Source organism: Balaenoptera musculus, chromosome 9 (assembly GCF_009873245.2).
Source record: "Balaenoptera musculus isolate JJ_BM4_2016_0621 chromosome 9, mBalMus1.pri.v3, whole genome shotgun sequence".
In the NCBI taxonomy this organism is placed as follows: domain Eukaryota; kingdom Metazoa; phylum Chordata; class Mammalia; order Artiodactyla; family Balaenopteridae; genus Balaenoptera; species Balaenoptera musculus.
In genome coordinates this window covers 59,827,266-59,847,452 of record NC_045793.1, presented here as the reverse complement: position 1 = coordinate 59,847,452, position 20,187 = coordinate 59,827,266, and the positions used below count along the sequence as shown (strand labels likewise).

Below are 20,187 nucleotides of genomic sequence, written 5' to 3'. Positions count from 1 at the left end.
CTTCATTTTTAAGTATACCGGAGGCTGTGGAAATAGAGGGGGCCTCCTCAGCGTATCAAGGGTCCTTGACACGGCCACTCCTGACCTTCCTCCTCTTTCCAGTAGTTAGAAAGGCAGGAACTGGAATCCACATTGTTTTGCAAATGAGAAAGCCCACAGGAAAGAGAAGGGAAAATAACATGGTCCCTGAAGCAGGAGCTCTGGGGATCAAAACTGACTCAAGGGTTTCCCTGGTGGTGCAGTGGTTGAGAATCTGCCTGCCAGTGCAGGGGACACGGGTTTGAGCCCTGGTCTGGGAGGATCCCACATGCCGTGGAGCAACTAGGCCCGTGAGCCACAACTACTGAGCCTGCGCGTCTGGAGCCTGTGCTCCGCAACGGGAGAGGCCACGACAGTGAGAGGCCCGTGCACCGCGATGAAGAGTGGCCCCCGCTTGCAGCAACTAGAGAAAGCCCTCGCACAGAAACGAAGACCCAACACAGCCAAAAATAAATAAATAAATAAATAAATATTTTAAAAAAAAGACTCAAACTCCAGCCCTGTTTTCTGTGAGGCCAGTCATGTTCGTTGAAGGGAGCACCTGTTTTTCTGTAGAATGGATTAAATGTACCTTCTTCCCTAAGTCACAGGGCTGCTGGCATTCGGGCAGGATAGATACTTCAGAAAACACAGTAAGAATGGAGCCAAAGGGGAAAGGAAAAAAGGAGACATTTCAAAGAGGTCATCAAGAACCAAGTCACTCTGGTATCAATGATGGCTGAAAATGGAAATATGGCATAAAATAGGAGTTGACTTTAAAGCTCTAGAAGAAAACAAACAAAAGGTTGAGCTTACTTTGTAAACAGGGTCATATACTATGAGTTATGTGTGAATTTCTTTCTCTTGTTTGGTGATAGATTAGAAAGGAATTTTAAATAAAACATAAACATCTTTCCTAATTGGGGGGGTGGAGAGGGAAGAAACCCCTACCTTTAGTTTCAAATGAATTAATGGATGGGGAAGTGCGAAAATTATCATCAGCCTTTCTTCTTACCGTCAGTCACCACAGCTGCAATGCCTGTCCACACAGCAAACAAGAAATGAGAAAGCAGCTGCCGATGCAGCCTCTGCAAGGCTTTACTGTCCTCCTGGCGGCGCAGGGGTAGACAGGGAATCTTGAGCAAATCTGTGTACTCTCTGCTTGATAGATAAAAAGAGAATTTTATTGCACAAGGTTTATAAATGTGGCCCTTGCTACATGTGTTTGTTCATTTTTTAAAAATTTTAATGGAAAAACAGTATTTTATTTGCTTAGATCTATGCATTTTAAGAGTCTTAAAAATAAGCATAAAAGAGCTTTTACTGCAACATAAAGATCAAAGAGAGTCGATTTCCTCCCATAGCTATTTCTCCAGGTGTTTTTTATTCTGAAATGTTATCTTCTTCTTTTCAAAATGGTGCCCAGAATGAAAAAGCGATCTGTATTTAAATATTTGCATTATATTTCTTTTGCTTTTCAAGAAACTGTGTGCCCAGACATTTAATGGTCAGATTACACTTATAACGAAACTAGAACAAAAATTCAGAAATTGTATACCTGTAATTTGGGGGAATGTGTTTAAAATTAAAAACAAAAACCAAAAACTTTTTCCAAGAAGAAGCTCTGTGCACTGTATTAGGATGGGCTACTCTGATTCAGAATCTGTTGCCATGGTGACCAACCTGGGTGCCTTGTGGGCTCTGTAAGACAGGCTAGTGTGGTAATTATATAAGCTGAAGTGCTGCTGAATAGCCCCAGGAAGGCAGGACTGCCTCAGTGCAATTTCTAGGAAACAACTATTTTAAAATTCATACATCATAATGCCTTCTTCTTTTATATGGAAATCTACCATTCTGTATTTTTTGTATATAAATCTGATAAGACTGATAGAGTAGAAAATAAAATTTACTAACTTCTGAACATCAGAAATACACCAAATTAACTGTATTTTATACTAATGAATTTATTTCCAACAATTCTATTTTTTTATGACTGGACAATGAACCAGCAATTAAATGGCCTACTGTTTGTCATAATATGCCATGTGTGACTTAGTTTTTTAAAAAAATATGGAATATATAATAATTATAAAAGTATAAGTAGGTAATTGATTAGAACAATAAATCAATGCCATTTTTAACCTAAATAGACAAGTTAAATTAGTTAAGTGTGAAGTGCAATTAATACATAGATTTCAATAATTTCAATGAAAAATATATTTAAGAAGAAGATACATACAAATCTTATCAATCTTTTTCATATTTTACATTTCACATTGTCACACATGGTCATAGGCCATGCTTGTAAGAGATAGATCATTACTTGACAGACAGGAAATTGGTTTCTGATGATGATGTAATGTTATTCCTTCATTCAGCAAACAGTTACTTAATGAGAAAGCTAGATATTTCACCTTAAGCAAGTCTTTTCACCTCCGCGGGTCTTCAGTTTCCTCATCTGTAAAATAAAAGTTCGTATTCGGGGCCTTTCCAGATCAAAAATTCTACAGTTCTAGAACTCACAAGATAAAATAGTCTTCATTATCAGTTGTCTAGTACTTCTACTTTGAAGTAAGAAAGCTATTTATTCAATACTGACCATATCTTGACACTGTGTTTGACATTTTACTTATATTACCTGTGGTACTATAAGGTAGGTGCTGTAATCCCACTTAACAAATGAAGAAACAGGGTATATAATTTGAATCTAACTCAAATTTCATGTACTTTGTATTACACCATGCACATTAGTGAAGAATCTTCAGCTATCTGTATGGATGAATGATTTCTTTGTGATGATAAAAAAATGTAAAGTACGATTGTATGACATGTCAGAACTCGGAAAGCATTGATTTTTTTAATTATTAAAGAATTCTGAAATCAATGTGACAAAAGACTAAACTGAACTGTCATGAAATAGGGACTTGCAGATTCTTCCAAAGGCAATGGGATGTAAGAAGTGGACACTACTTAGTGCAAGAACAATGCTAAAAATGGGACTTAGACATTCTCTTACTGTTTATTAGTACCCATTTTTGTCTAGTTATACTTAGGTGATTAATCATGGATCTAGGTCTGATGAATTGAATTTTATAAAAATTAAATGCTAGTAAAAATAACCATTGTAATGAGCACTTAAAATGACAGATATGACTTTTAGTATAGGCTTTCTTCATTAACCTGAGTGTTTTTTCTACTACTCCTCAGAAAGCACTTTCTCTCCCCCTGTATTTGAAGATGAGGCTGATAATGAAGCGGCTATTCAGGTGTCCACATTTATTTGCAAAATCATTGTGTATTCCACAAGCTCCCTCCATTACGTACCAGGTCTTCTGTTCAGTAGTTTTACATACTTTTTACTGAATCAATACTGGCCCTTTCCTGTTCTGTCCAAAGAAGAGGCCTCCCCAAATGCTTTATAACTCAATGAATGCAGTTCTGGCTCTTTATCTTGGAGACTTTTTTGCCTCAAGTCCCAATGTTATACCCCATCTTGTTTTCTGTTGTGTGAAAGAGTGGTCTGATGACAGATTTCATTTCCCAGAATTTATTACCTATTGTGTATATTGCGGTTCAGTCACAATGACCCCATCTGCATTTAGGTTGAATGGGGGGCCCCCACCCTGACCCAATTTAATAAAAAAATAATGAGGCCACTCAAAGCTCATAGATGTGTCAGCACTATGAAAAGGGTCTATAATCAATGCAAATGTGATGTTTTCCTGCTTTGTGGAGCACAGAGGTTTGACACCCATCTCTTTTACTGGATCAAATCAGGCTCCCTCTTTGCTTTGAGAATCTAATGAAAGGTATGGACTTTCTTCTTCCCTCAAAAAAAAAAAAAAAAAAAGCATGTGGCTGGATAATTTATTGAAATGTTAATTGGTGGGTTGTTTCATGCTCTGTTTTTTCCTCCCTCCTGTTTCAGGAATGTGGTCAAGCCTCTTGAGATGTGAATTGTCCCCCTGAGGTTGTACAGAGCACAACCTGCCAATCCATTCATGGGAGGCCTCCCGGAAAGTTCGGGAAGCTTTGTATTGCCCAAGGATGGGGCTGGGAGAGTATCAGTAATGACCGAGCTTGGATTTCCTGCCATCCAAGGCAGAATGGGGGCCTGAGGTCAAGTTTAACTTGATTTAAAGTTTATTGCATAATGTGATGTTTTTGCACACTTGTGTGTAGATATAGGTTCCCATCCTCTCTATAATTCTATGTACCCACACATAATTTTACACAGTATTTCTGAGGGTTTGTGACCTCCATCCCCCAATTCATCCTACCCCACTCTCTGAGGTCAATAATAAGAATTTTAATGTTTATTAAGTGGTTACTATTGAGTTTTAACACAGAATAATTCATGTATTTTTAATGAAGAGGAGTAAGGGTTAAGAGGTTAAATAAATTTCTTAAGGTCACACAAGCCATACTGATGGAGGCAGGATTTGAATCCAGACACACAAGGGGTATCAGTAAGCTATACTGTTGCACAAAAGCCATTGCTCTATGATGCTATCCTCAGGACTGAACTTTATTTCTTTATTCTTCCTTAGTTTCCTAAAGACACCCTTTAGTAATCCACGCCCCTGAACCTGGTCATAATGTAACAAATCCCCATACAGAGATCAGTCACCATTCACACTCTGACATATTAAATGAGGCCCCTGCTATGTGCCATTACCTGTTGGACCCAGGTCCCCACCATGCCATCCCCACATCTTAGAAGAACTCTGTGGCCTTGACTGGCTATTTCACCTCTCCAAACTCCAGATTCCTTATCAATGAAATGGGGATGATAAAAATACCTATGACATGAGATTGTTGTGTGAATTATATCAAAAGCAGGGCATATTAATTACTTGGCATAGGATAGTGCCTAGTACATAAGAGTTCAATTAACAGCAGCTCATTGTTATAATTAAACTGCATTATTCTAATCATGAAGAATTGCCCTCAGTTGATACTTCTTTGAAGGCAGACAAGGCCGGGGATCTGGAAGGTCTTCTGTGACTCCTTCAGGCTTATAAATTCTTCCTTTGCACTACCACAGTATTTTGAACATACCTCATTGTTGCTTTTTGGATTCCATAAAAATTATGTTTTCACATATCTGTTTTCCATAACTGCACTGATAGCATCATATTGATTGTTGACATCTCAGTATCTAGCACAGGATCAAGCACTTAGGCCAGGGACTCCAGGAGTCCACCCCAGTTGTGCCTGGCTGTGACCTGGGTATGGCCAGAATAAAATATGTCTATAATAATAATGATTTTGTATGTAGGAATACTAGGTATGAAATAATATTTGAAATGGAACAGAAAAGAATGAAGTACTATAGTTTCACATATTTTACCATTAGCATTTTTCCCCAGCTTTATTGATATATAATTGACACATACATATTACTATTTTTCTTATTCTTCTCAGGAACTGTTTAATTTTTTTACTGTAACAGAAAACATAGAATATAGTAATATTTCAAAGGTAACACACATCCAGCCTTCAAGTGAACTAAAGATTTTGTTAGATGTTCTTTATAGGATTTAAGTTAGAATTTAATATTGGAAAAAATAACTTATCATTGACAATAAATATACGACTTCTTACCTTTCCCTAGTTTGTGTAAATTGAGATGATTTTAAGTCAAGATTGGTAGCATAAAATGTCTTCAAAGCTGGTGCACAGAACTCCTGTACCAGTCATTTAAATGAGTTCTCAAAGAGTTGAAAAGAATCCTGATTTCATTCAATTTACTACTGATGTGTCTCATGGAGAGAAAGGTTGACTATTAACAAAATAGTCAGACTTGAGGAAAGGTTTTGAAGAAAGAAAATGAAAAGCATTTAAAATTTAAAATGTAAATCAAGTTTTTAGCTTTAGAATAGAATATAATTCAGGCCAGACTAATTTCAAATTTATGATAATTTCATTAGCTGCATTGAAGCTTTCCTTGATCCAATCTGTAAAAGAGTAGTTTGCTAATTAATAATTACAAAATATGGGAGATATTTAAGGCATTGTTTTCAAGCACTATTTGCATTTGTTGTTTTCAAGCACCATTTGCTTACAAGCTACTAATTATAATTTTAATTCATTTATTAACTTAGATCCAACAGAATCTTTGGTAATGTTTTACTATTCATTACAAATGTTATTGTAATTATTTAAAAGTTATATACATGCATTTATGTTCCAATAATATAATTCAGAATTTTTAAAGTAATTAAACTTCATTTTCTGGTATAGGTTACGTGTTAGCTTTTAATTTACTAAAAAAGATTTAATAGACAACCTCTAAATTAATACTCTCAACTATATAGTGAAGGACTGAACTGCTATGGAGAAGTAAATAAATAAAACATTCTTACAAGTATGTTGAAACCTGTCAATGTTTTTTTTTTTAACTTAGCTACAAAATTTTTATCCATCTGTCTTAAACTCACACTAATCAGATAAAATAATTTGTATAAGCTCTTTAATGCAACAGGGCATCTTTCCACTTTAATTAATATCCTTACATGCCCACAACAGTCATAGTTTACCTTTGTTTCTCAAATAGTCCATGTTAATTTCTGTAGTAAAACTGTAAGTAATAGTAATTATTATAATGGATGATTAAGTTGAAGACAAATATCAATCCATGGTTCTTTTCAAAATGGTGCTATTTTTTTTTTTCTATCTCAGTAGTTATATAGAGCTCACCGATCCTCCAGTCTTCCTCTTAAACCTCTGACAAATCTTTTTAGAAGTCCCCCTGAGACCCTTCTTCTTTCCTTTTCTCTGGGTTTTACTTGGGATTCTCACCTAAGTTCTTTCTCTTGCCCCTTCGTATTCACCTTTCATCTCAACTGTTGCCATGGAGTCAACCATAGCAACGATTCCCCAATCAATAGCTGTCTGATTTCTCAAAAGCAGCTCAATCCAATAGCTCACTTTGTCTCTGTGGTATTTCTTTATATATATAAAGCTAGAAAAAAATCCCAGTTTTAATCATTCAAATGCTTTATTAATTGATGCATATATTTTTGCTGAAATTAGTATTTCTTTGCATGTAATTTTGTTATTCTCAATAAGCAGGATTTGTTAAGAGAGTTTTAAATAATTTAAATTTTATATTTTATAAGCCCTTTACATAAAATAAATTCACAGAAACAAATGTTCTTTATACTCTGGTTCTAGAGGACAAACTGATCCCATGTGGAAGCTCTCCCTTCCATAGTGATTAACTAGAAATAACAGAAAAGATGTGTGATTTTAAAATCCATTACCACAGAGGAAAACATAAATGGGTAACTTTGGGGGAATCCTAGAAAAATTTTAAAAATGGAATTAAATATGAGGAAAAAAACCAAAGGGTGCTGCTCTGGAGACTGCTGGTTCCAGACAAAATGGTGTAAACACATTCCATTTTATTTCTCCCACTAATCACAGCAACAACAACAACAAAAATCTTGGACACAAAAATGTAAGACACTTATAGAAGACTCTAAAGGGAGGAGAAAATAAAGTGGAATGGTTAGGGACCTTGGAACTTGAGGAACAACCTGGCAGTAAATTCCCTGAGTTTTTTCTTGCCTCATAAATACCTCAGCCTGAATGCTAGAGAACCTAGAAACATCAACAGTCACAAACAGAAAACAGCCCCAAGAACAGTCTGCTTTCTCTAGCCAGAGGACCAGGAAAAGGTGATCCAACAAGACACAAACTCCTTAACCATACCTGCCTGTTCTGGGGGGGTGAACATTAGGAAAAGCACCACTCCTCTCCCCTACCACACTGGGCACTGCAGTGGCAGACCAAGGGGGCAGAGCTCTGTTTTCCACTCTTCCCACTGTAGTAACAAGGAGATGACCCTCACCACATGAGTCAGAGGGTGAAACCTTGTCTTCCAAACTTTCCATGAAACAAAGAGGTGGTACCCTTCCATATACCAAGACAGTGCTGAGAGATTGTGGGATGCAGTACAGTCATCTGGGTAACCAAAGCAGAGCAGATCAGAATAGCATGGCAGCGTCTTGATAAACTAAACTGATATTTGAACTATAGTACACCAAAAGAGTAACAGGATATGCATTCTGAACCTAAACAGGTTGCTAAAGAAGATGACTTAATAGGAACCAAAGTCTCATAACACAATACTCAAAATGTCCAGGGTACAGTACACAATTGTCATACCAAGAACCAGGAAAGTCTAAACCAAATGAGAAAAGACAATCAATAGATGACAACATCTACATAACACAGATGTTGGAATTGTCTGAGCAGGATTTGCAAAAAGCTGTCTAAAGTGCTTTAACAAGCAATTGTGAACAATTTTGAAACAAATTTTAAAAAATAGAAAATATTGCAAAGAAATAGAAGATGTAAAGAAAAATTAAATGGAAATTCTAGAACTGAAAAATACAATAATCTAAATAAAAACCTCGCTGGACAGGCTCAATAACAGAATGGAGATACAAGGTAAGAATCAGTGAACTTTAAGATAGTTTAACAGAAATTAATTAATCAAAAATACATAGAGAAAATGTTTTTTGAATAAACTGAGCCCTAGGGACCTATAGGATAATAACAAGAGATCTTAGATTCATGTTATCAAAGTCCCAGAAAGAAAGAAAAAAAAAATGCAGTATTGAAAACAATTCAAAGAAATAATGGCTAAAAACTTCACAAATTTGATGAAAGATATAAACCTACAGATTCAGGAAGCTGAGCAAACCACAAACAGAATAAACTCTCCAAAATCTATACCTAAATACATCACAGTCACAGACAAGAGAAAAACTTTTGAAAGCAGTTAGGTAAAAATCAACACATTACCTACAGAGGAACAATGATTCAAATAACAGCTGGTTACTCATTAAAAATCATGAAGGTCAGAAGAAGTAATACAAAATTTTTCAAGTGCTGAAAGAAAAGAATTGTCAACCCAGAATTATTTATCCAGTAAAAAAATGCTTCAGGAATAAGAAGAATTTGAGGATAAAAAAAAAATTAAGAGAAATTATCCCCAGCAGAATGAAAGAATAGCTAAAGGAAATTCTTCATACTGAAAGAAAATGATAACAGAAGGAAACAAAGAACATCAAAAATGAAGAAAGAACAAATTAAAGGATAAAACATATGGGCAAATCCAATAGATTATTTTTCCTTGCAATTTAAAAAAATCATGTTTAACAGTTATAACAGTGTCTGATATGGTTCTCAGTGTATGTAGAAGTAATATTTTAAGACAACTATATTATAAAGAGGGAGAATAAAGTGACCTAAATGATGGTGATGCATCCACATTACACTTGAAGTGGTAAAATACTGATAATAAGACTACAATAAGCTGCACATACTTATTGTAATACCTAGAACAACAACTTAAAAAAACTGAATGAAGAGACAGACTCAAGAGATAATACTGTAGATAAATCAAAATGGAATATGAAAAAACAAATGCTCAAGCAACACAGAGAAAGACAAGAAAGGAAAAATCAGAAGAATGAAAAATAAAGAGAATAAACAAAGCACATAATAAATGGCAGACATGAATTCTGAAATATCACTAATTACCTTAAGTATAAATGGCCGAAAACACAGGAAAAAGGGAGCTGCAAAGTACATGAAGCAAAAACTTACAGAAATGAAAGGAGAAATAGAGAAATCCATAATCACAGTTGGGGACTTCAATACCCCTTTGTTAAAAGTTAGTAGAAATAGCAGAAAAAAATGTTAGGAAGGATTTAAGAGAATTAAACAATACCCAGCCAAAGAAATCTAATTGATAATTATAAGAACATTCTACCCAACAGCAGCAGAATACACATTCTTTCTAAGTGTGCTTGGGACATTCACAAAAGACTATTTCTTAGATCATAAAATGAACCTTAAGAAATTAAAAGAATTGAGATCATGTAAAGTATGTTCTCTGATCTTAATGGAGTCAAACTAGAATTCAATAACAGAAAGAAAAGAAAAAAATCACTAAACACTTAGAAATCAAACAATCTACTTCTAAATAATCCATGTGTCAAATAAATAGTCCCAAGGAAAAACTTTTTAAATCAACTGAATTAAAATGAAAATACAGCACATCAGAACTGTAGAAAACCACAATGAGATATCTATCACTACATATTTACCAGAATGGCTAAAATAAAAAAAATAATAATAATGACAACACCATATTCTGGTGAGGATCTGGAGAAACTGGATTTTTTCATACATTTCTGGTAGGGATGTAAAATAGTACAGCTACTTCAAGAAGCAGTTTGGCAGTTTCTCAAAAAACTAAACATGCAACTATCACATGACCCAGCAATTGCATTCCTGGGCATTTATCTTAGAGAAATGAAAACTTATGCTCACACAAAGACCTATAGATGAGTGTTCATGGAAGCTTTTTTGTTATAATCAAAAACTGGAATCAATCCAGTTGTTCTTCAACAGGTGAATGGTTTAACAAACTTTTACACTGTTACAGTTACATTGACCATGGAAAACTACTCAGCAATTAATTTAAAATGAACTATTGATATATACAACAATTTGGATGAATCTCCAGGGAATTATGCTAAAAAGCCAATCCCCCAAAATTGCATACTGTATGATTCCACTCATGTGACATTTTTGAAATTGCAAAATTTTAGAAAATGAAGACAGACTAGTGGTTGTGAGGAGGTGGGGAAAGGAAGGATGAGAAGGAGAGAGGTATGCCTGTAAAAGGGCAACATAAGGGACCCTTGTGGTGGTGGTAATGGAACTGCTCAGTGGTAGAGGATACATGAACCTACAAAGGTGATAAAATTGTATAGTACTTAATACACACACACATACAAATGAGTACAAGTAAAACTGGGGAAACCTGAATAAAATCAATGGGTTTCATCAATGTCAATATCCTGGTTGTGATATTATACTATAATTTTTCAAAATATTACCATTGAGGGAAACTGGGAAAAATGTATGAGGGATCTCTCTGTATTATCTCTTACCACTGCATGTGAGTCTACAATTATCTCAATAAAAATTTCAATTAAAAATATCTGTGATATGTAGCTCAAGCAGTGATACAGGGAAATTTATGGGAATAAAATGCTTAAACTTTAGCCTGTGTTGCTAGTAATTTTTGCTCAGAAAGTCCTGATAATGCAGAAAGATGAAAATATTAGCTGCTTCTGGACAAATATATCACAGATTTAAATGTAAAATGTAATACTATAAAACTTTTAGAAGAAAACATGAAGAAAATCTTTGTGACCTAGAGTTGGGTAAAGAGTTCTTAGATATGACTCCAAAGGCATGATTCATAAAAGAAATAATTGGACCTCATCAAAATTTGAAATGCTTGCTCTGCAAAATACCCTATTAAGAAGATAAAAACACAAAACAAAAACTGGGAGAAAATATTTGCAAATCATGTATTCAATGAAACATTCATATCCAGAACATGTAAAGAGTATTTTAACCTCAACAGTAAAGCAAACAATCTAATTAGAAATGGGTAAAAGATTTGAACATACACTTTACCAAAGGGAATAGAAAATATGTACACTTAAAAATTTTCAATACCATTAATGTAGTAGGCAGAATAATGGCCTCCAAATGGTGTCCACCTTCTAATTTCTGGAACCTGTGAATATATGATCTTACTTGGTGGAAGGGACTTTGCAGATGTGATTAAAGTTAAGGACCTTGGGACTGCCCTGGCAGTCCAGTGGTTAAGACTTTGCCCTCCAGTGAACGGGGTTCGGGTCCAATCCCTGGTCAGGGAGGTAAGATCCCACATGCCTCGGGGCCAAAAAAACCAAAGCATAAAACAGAAGCAACATTGTAACAAACTCAATAAAGACTTTAAAAATGGTCCATGTCAAAAAAAAAAAGAATCTAAAAAAAAAAAAGTTAAGGACCTTGAGATAGGGAGATTATCCTGGGTTATCCAGGTAGGCCCAGTTTTATCATATGAGTCCTTAAAAGGTGAAAATCTTTTCTGGCTATGGTCAGAGATACACAACAACAGAAGGGTCAAAGATATGTGATATTGCTGGCTTTGAAGATGGAAGGAGGGCCAGGAGCCTCTGGTGGCCTCTAGAAGCTAGAAAAGTCAAGGAAATAAATCTTCCGAAAAGGAATGAAGCCCTGCCTACACCACGATTTTAGCCTCATGGGACCTGTGTCAGGCTTCTGACCTACAGAACTATAAAACAATAAACTTGTGCTGTTTTAAGCTGCTAAAGTGGTGGTAAGTTGTTAGGGCAGCAATAGAAAACTAATACAATCAGTCATTACAGAAATGCAAATTAAAACCATGATGAGATATCAATACATGCCCATTAAAACAGCTAAAATAAAAATTACTGACAGTAGCAAACACTAGAGAGGATGTGGAGAAACTGAATCCTCATAAATTGTTAGTGGGAATGTAAAATGATACAGCTACTCTGGGAAGCAGTTTGGAATTTTCCTTAAAACCTAAACATGCAACTATCACATGAGCCAGAAACTGTACTCCTGGACATTTATCCTAGAGAAATGAAAACTAATGCTTACACAAAAACCTATAAAGTAATGTTCATAGAAGCTTTATTTGTAATAGCCCAAAACAGGAAACAATCCAAACGTCCTTCAATGGATGAATCAATAAACAAACAGTGATATACCCATACTATGAAATAATTCTCAGCAATAAATAGAAACAAACTACAGACACATGCAACAACTTGGATGGATCTCAAGAGCATTATCTGAGTGGAAAAAAAAAAGTCAGTCTCAAGGAGTTGAATACTGTATGATTCCATTTGCATAACATTCTCAAAGTGACAAACTACAGTGATGGAGAACAGGTGAGTGGTAGCCAGGGGTTAGGGATGGGAAAAGTGTGTGACTATTAAGAGATAAAATGAAGACTTTATCTGCAATGATGGAACATTGCTGTATCCTGGTTGTGATGATAGTTGTCTGAATCTATGCCATACAATTTTATAGAACTACCCCCCCCCAAAAAAACACAGTATACAACAGCATCATTCATAATAGCCAAGAAGCGGAAACAACCCAAATGTCCAACAACTGATGAATGGATGCACACAATGTGGTACATCAATATAATGAAATGGTTTTTGGCAATAAAAAAGAATAAAGTACTGATACATGCTACAAAATGGATGAAAACATTAGGCAAATATACAGAGACAGAAGGTAAATTAGTGATTGCCTAGGACTGGAGGATAGAGAATCAAGAGTGACTGCTAATGGGTATGGGTTTTCTTTTTGGATGTAATGAAAATGTTCTAAAATAGATTATGTTGATGGTTGTACAACTCTGAATTTACGACAAATCAGTGAATTGTACACTTTAAATGGGTGAATTTGTGGTATATGAATTGTATGGCATATGGTACATGAATCATAATTTCAGTAAAGCTGTTTTTTAAAAAAAAGGAGTGCATGTCAAAACTGATGAAATCTGAATGAGGCCTGCACCTGAGCTAATGGTATTGTGCCAAAATGAGTTTCTTGGCTTTGACAACGTATTACATACATTGTACTGAGTGAAGGCTACATGGGAATCCTCTGTACTATTTGGCAACTTCTTGTGAGTCATAAATTATTTCAAAATTAAAAAATTATTTTTAAGGAAAGTGTGCTGCTTCATGCACTTGGTTGAAAGACCGTTGAAGTAGGAGGGAGCCCTGGGGCAATGGACAGAAAGATGACAGGGTTACTACAGCGGGAGCAGTCAAGCATGTCAACCACCCCATGGTTCTCCATGTAAAGAAACAAGCAAGAGTGGTGCCCACCTTCAGGCAGCAACAACACATGTAGAGGCCTCCACTGGAAAGGAAGGACTAGGATCTTGGAATAATGGTCACAAACAGGAGGAATGAAGAGTGTCCATCCCTCCTGTAGCTATAGGTACACCCCAATCAATAGTCTCTTCTGCCTCTCCCACAAGTGACTGCAAGCAGTCTGCCAGTCCGCTCCCAGCATCATTTCATGAATCTCCCCCATATGCAGGCTGGAGTAAATTGATGGAGCTTTCCCAGGATGGCCAAACAGGGCAACACAAATACAAAGATACACACACAACCACTTAACAGTTGAGATTAGCTAGCATCATGAGAAAGAGGTACCATGCATGAAAGAATGCACACGTGAAGAAATAGTTAATAGAGCTGGCAGCACTGGACTTTAGACACCATCACTACTTTATTTAACACATATTTCCTGAGCTTGCCTGTTATGTACCAGGTACTTTAACTTCTGGAGATACCACAGTAAACACAACAGGCAAGGTTGCTACCATCATGGACATTTCAATTTTTACTGGTTGAGACAGACAACAAAAATATAAGCAAAGGAAAATATCAGAGCACAAAACGTGTTTTGGACAAAAATAAAGCAGAGTGGACCTTCCCTGGTGGCGCAGTTGTTAAGAATCTGCCTGCCAATGCAGGGGACACGGGTTCAAGCCCTGGTCCGGGAAGATCCCGCATGCCGCAGAGCAACTAAGCCCATGCACCACAACTACTGAGCCTGCGCTCTAGAGCCCGCGTACCACAACTACTGAGCCCGCGTACCACAACTACTGAGCCCGCGTGCCACAACTACTGAAGCCCGCATGCCTAGAGCCCGTGCTCTGCAACAAGAGAAGCCACCGCAATGAGAAGCCTGTGCACCACACGAAGAGTAGCCCCCACTCACTGCAAATAGAGAAAGCCTGCACGCATCAACGAAGACCCAATGCAGCCAAAAATAAATAAATAAATAAATTTAAAAAAAATAAAGCAGAGTAAGAAAGGAGTAGGGGGGAGAGAGAGAATATGTCTTTGAGGGTATTAAGTACTGCTTTGGATAAGGTAGTCAGGGATTATCTCTCTGATGGAGAGGTAACCTTTGAGTGGAGATCTGAATAGTGGTGGGAGCAAGTCTTATAACGTCCGGGGGGGTGGAAATAGGGCAAGCAGGGGAGGGGAACAGGTATCTGTGTGTGGAGGATTTGAAATTTTGACAATAGCAGGGAAAGCAAAGTGTTTGGAGCAGAATGCGCAAAAGGGGGGAAGTTCAGAGAATCCACAGGAGCCTGATCATCTAGGACAATCTAGGCCATTTTAAGGACTTGTAATTTTATTCTAAGCTTAATTGATACAGTATATTCCAAGAGTATTTTAACCAGCAATTCTTTAAAAAGAATCAGCCAGCAATCGTGTAAATTAAAGGCTTCATCTTTGAAATGAATCATTCAATAGATGAGTAGAAGAGCAGATGGGACACACAAAAAGAGCAAATTAGTGAGCTGGAGGAAAAACCCAAATATTTTTTTTCCAGAATACAGGACACACACACAATAAAAAGATGTAAAGTAAGAAGAGGAAGACAGAATCTCAAACAATCCATCCAGAAGATCCAAATTTTATCTAATAGAAGTTTTGGAAGATACTATTAGAAAAGTCCTTTTAGGAAAAATGGAGAAGAGACAACATTCAGAGCAATACAAATATAAATATATTTGTATACATTTTGCTCTGAACATAAATATAAATATATGCTTAAATAATACCATTAAGAAGTTTCAATTTATATGAAACAGAGCAAATTCTGCACCTAATAAAGACATAAATATTTATCAAAAATCCATGGATCATTACAAAATATGACCATATACTACACAACAAAAGAAGAAGATAGACAGTTATTTTATAAGACTATTACAATCTCTAAATGTAAACAACGCAACTCCTGCCCAAGAATAAAATTAGAGGTCAATTTCACTTAAGAACATAGAGTCCTAAATAAATATTAGCAAATCAAATCTGGCAGTGTATTTTAAAAAAATGATGAAGTAGAGTTCACTGTTTTTTAAAAAACTCTATATGTAATTTATTATGTTAACACATTAAAAGTTAAAGCAATATGATTATGTCAAATGACATAAGTAAAACTTTAGGTAGATTTCAACATTCATTTAAACTTTAATTTTTATTTTTTCAGCTACAAGAGATTTATTAAAGAAAGGCTTCCTAGAGACATTAAGCGAATGGGAGAAGGACAGGGAAAGGGAAGAAGCCAAAAAAGGATGCGATTTCATGTGAAGTCCCAGCCTGATTCCAAGGGGAGCTCCGGAGCATAAATTACTCCTTAGACCATGTCCTTCCTTGAAGCAGGGGAAGAGGGCTTGGTATTCTCTGCACTTCCTGCAACTGCGGTTTGGTGTCTGACATTAATCTGGGGTAAATCTTCAGTCATTATTGCTTCAAATATTGCTTTTGTTCCTTTCTCTCTTTCTTCTCCTTCTGGTATTCCCATTATGCATGTTAGATCTCTTGTAGATGTCTCACAGTTTCTGGTTATTCTGTTCTGTTTTCTTCAGTCTTTTTTTTTTTTGCTTTGCTTCTCAGTTTTGGAAGTTTCCATTAAGATATCAAGTTCAGAGAGTCTTCCCTCAGCTGTGTCTAGTCTACTAATGAGCCCATCAAAGCCATTCTTCATTTCTGTTATGGTGATTTTGATCACTAGCAATTCTTTTTGATTCTTTCTTAGGATTGCCATCCCTCTGCTTACATTATCTGTCTGTTCTTGCATGTTGTCTAGTTGTTCCATTAGATTCTTTAATATATTAGTCATAGTTGTTTTAAATTTCTGGTCTGATAATTCCAATATTCCTGCCATATCTGACTCTGGTTCTGATGCTTGTTCAGTCTCTTCAAACTGTGTTTTTGCCTTTTAGTATGCCTTGCAGCCTCTCTGGGAACCAGTGCCATGGTAGGAAAACTTGAACTGTAATCATTAAAGGCTTGCTAGAGGATTAGTATGGACAAGTACGAAAGTTAAAAACTCCAAGGGGACCCAGTCATGGGGGGCAGTCCCACACTTGTGAATTTTATCACTAGGAGCTCCAACAGGTCCTCACAGTGAATATCAGAGAAAAATCCCCTTGTGCTTCTAGCAGGGAGAGGGGAAAAGTAACCTTTTTGAAATGTGTCATTGCATTCTATTCTTCTTAACAAAGGCTGCCCTCGGGATAAACTATTTTACCAGAGATTAACCTGGTGGAATTTTATCAGAGCCCAACCTACCTGAGGGAAGGGAAACACTCAACTCCAGACTCCTGTAGCCGTCCTCTCCCAGCTAAGAGCGGGGGGAAAAACTTGCAAGTACTGGTGAGGTTCACAGTGCAGGGGCAGAGGCTCACCAAAAGACTGAGACCTAATCATAGGACTATAGAACACCTCCTTTCTTCCCACACCTCACCACCACACCACTAAAGGCCTACTTACAACTGTTCCTTTTACTCAGTATACCTAAATTAGTGGATAAATACCAAGTTCACGGATGGTAAGATTTGCCATTTTAAAGATGTCAATTCTCCAAAAATGAATCTATAAATTCAGTATATCCCATATCTAAGGTCAATAGGATTTTTCATAAACTTTTACATGCTAATTATAAAATTTATATGGAGGTGTAAGATTTTAAGAACAATCAAGATATTTTTGCTTTAAAAAGGTAACTGGGCTGGGGTAATAGAATTTGTTCAATCTAATATGCAATTGTATTATAAATCTATAGTGATTTATTAAATTTTTTTAAAATGAATTAATATATTTTTGGCTGCGTTGGGTCTTTGTTGCTGCACGCAGGCTTTCTCTAGTTGTGGTGAGCAGGGGCTACTCTTTGTTGTGGTTCGTGGGCTTCTCATTGTGGTGGCTTCTCCTGTTGCAGAGCACAGGCTCTAGGCACGCAGGCTTCAGTAGTTGTGGCACATGGGCTCAGTAGTTGTGGCTTGTGGGCTCTAGAGCGCAGGCTCAGTACTTGTGGTTCACGGGCTTAGTTGCTCCGCAGCATGTGGGATCTTCCCGGACCAGGGCTCGAACCTGTGCCCCCTGCATTGGCAGGCAGATTCTTAACCACTGCGCCACCAGGGAAGCCCCTATAGTGATTTAAATAGCATTATTGGCACAATAAGAAAAAGAGATCAATTTTTTAAAGAATAAAAATTCTAGAAACAGACCCATGAATACATAAGAAAGTCAAATTGCAGAAGAATTACAAAGATAAATGAATACCCAAAAAGATACTTGGTCTCACAAAGATTCAGAAGCATACAAATAAAAAGGAAAATGAAATACCTTTTTTTATGCAACAGTCAGGCAAAAAATAAAATGTCCAATAACATCAATTGATTGGTAAGGATTAGAGGGAAAGGTATTTTCATATTCCTGTTGTGTTAACTTAGTATAGCCACTCTGGAGGACAATTAGGCAGTGTAGTAATTGATTAAAACTGAATATATGCATACTCTAAGACTCAGCAAATCTATTTCTAGGCATTTACCCTATATAAACATTTATACTTATGCACAAGAAATCACATGCAAGATTATTTATTGCATAATTATTTGTGATAGCAAAAAATCTGAATATCAATTAGAATCAGTTAAATAAACTAAAGCACATTTGTGCAGAGGAATATTATGCATCAAAGAATAAAGTACTCCTGTGAGAACTAGTAACATGGAAAATATACCTAGGTGACCTCAAGTTCAGAGATATAATTTAAATATTTATAAGAGTTTTATGGGGCTTAATGATAAGCAATATTGATAGACAGCATATGAAAAGAATTCAGGTAGGATTCATGGAAGCTCAAAGATCTCTAGAGTTGAATGGAACTGCGTTTACTTATTTTAGCCTTAGGAATGCAAGCTTTAATCAAGTGATGTTGCCCCCTGTGTAGGATTTCACAGTCTAATCTGATTTAAATGATGAGTAATTAAAAGGTTAATTTTGTGTCAATTTGGCTGGCCCACAGTGCCCAGATATTTGGTCAAACATTATTCTGGATGTTTCTGTGAAGGTGCTTTTGTGGGTTTTTTTCTTTTTTTTAGTTAATTTTTATTGGAGTATAGTTGATTTACAATGGTTAGTTTCTGCTGTACAGCAAAGTGAATCAGTTAAACATATACATATATCCACTCTTTTTTAGATTCTGTTCCCATATAGGTCATTATGGAGTACTGAGTAGAGTTCCCTGTGCTATACAGTAGGTTCTTATTAGTTATCTATTTTATATATAGTAGTATGTATATGTCAATCCCAATTTCTCAATTTATCCCTCTCCACCTTTCTCCCTTGGTAACTGTAAGTTTGTTTTCTACATCTGTGACTCTATTTCTGTTTTGTAAATAGGTTCATTTGTACTAATTTTTTAGATTCCACATATAAGCGATATCATATATTTGTCTTTCTCTGTCTGACTTACTTCACTCAGTATGACAATCTCTAGGTCCAACCATGTCACTGCAAATGGCATTATTTCTGTGAAGGTGTTTTTGAAATGAAACTAACTTGGTGGACTTTGAGTAAAGAAGATTACTCTCCATAATGTAGGTGGGTCTCATCCTATTAGTTTGAGGCCTTAATAAAACAAAGACTGACATCCCCTGAGCAAGAAGGAATTCTGTCTGCAGACTGCCTTTGGACTCAAACTGCCCCCCTTTCCTGGGTCTCCAGCCTGCTGGCCCACTCTGCAGATTTTTGGACTTACCAAGCCTCCACAATCACATGGGCCATTTCCTTAAAATAAATCTCTCTCTATGTAACTATGCATAGCCTATTGGCTCTGTTTCTCTGGAGAACCCTGACTAATCCAGTAATGACAGGACTCAAATCCAGGCATGTAAGCTATGTCTGTGGCCAGCTTACTCTTGAAGTTTTGGAGTCACTGGCTTTGCAATTTTCCATATAAGTAAGGACCAGTGCATATCATCATTGCCACAGTGATCCAATTATGCAAGTCTATAACCTCTGTTTGTTGCAAAACTCTATCAAGCAAAGAAAACAACCCCAAAATTATATAATAAAGTAACCCCCAAAATCATGTGAAATAACATAATTTTTCTTTAGTAGGTAAGCATCTTTCAACCCTAAGAAAATTTGAAGGTAAATATATAAATGTCAAGATAAACAAACCTGTGTTTTCAATAATTTAGTGTTCAGAATTTTGCCTAATTTTATATTCCATATACCTGTAATATTCAAAATTTAGTCTGATAGAATAATAGCTTATTAGAACAGCAATCTTGTGATTCTAATTTAAAATGTACTATATAATTTATTTAGGTTTGTGATTTTAATTTAATGTCTGTGCTTCATAAATATTAATGGAACATTAAGAGAATTTAAG

General features: G+C 36.1%; 1 protein-coding gene across 1 annotated transcript in view; it reads right to left on the bottom strand.

Annotated features, from left to right (window-relative positions):
- Positions 1-20,187, bottom strand: part of ASB4 (ankyrin repeat and SOCS box containing 4) — a 118,462-nt gene that overhangs the window by 79,356 nt on the left and 18,919 nt on the right. Inside the window, exons 3-4 of the mRNA XM_036863133.1 lie at positions 2,433-2,476; positions 1,034-1,176 (exon numbers count right to left, since the gene is read on the bottom strand). Of these exons, the coding sequence (XP_036719028.1) occupies positions 1,034-1,176; positions 2,433-2,476 (187 nt within the window). The remainder of the gene's footprint in view (positions 1-1,033; positions 1,177-2,432; positions 2,477-20,187) is intronic.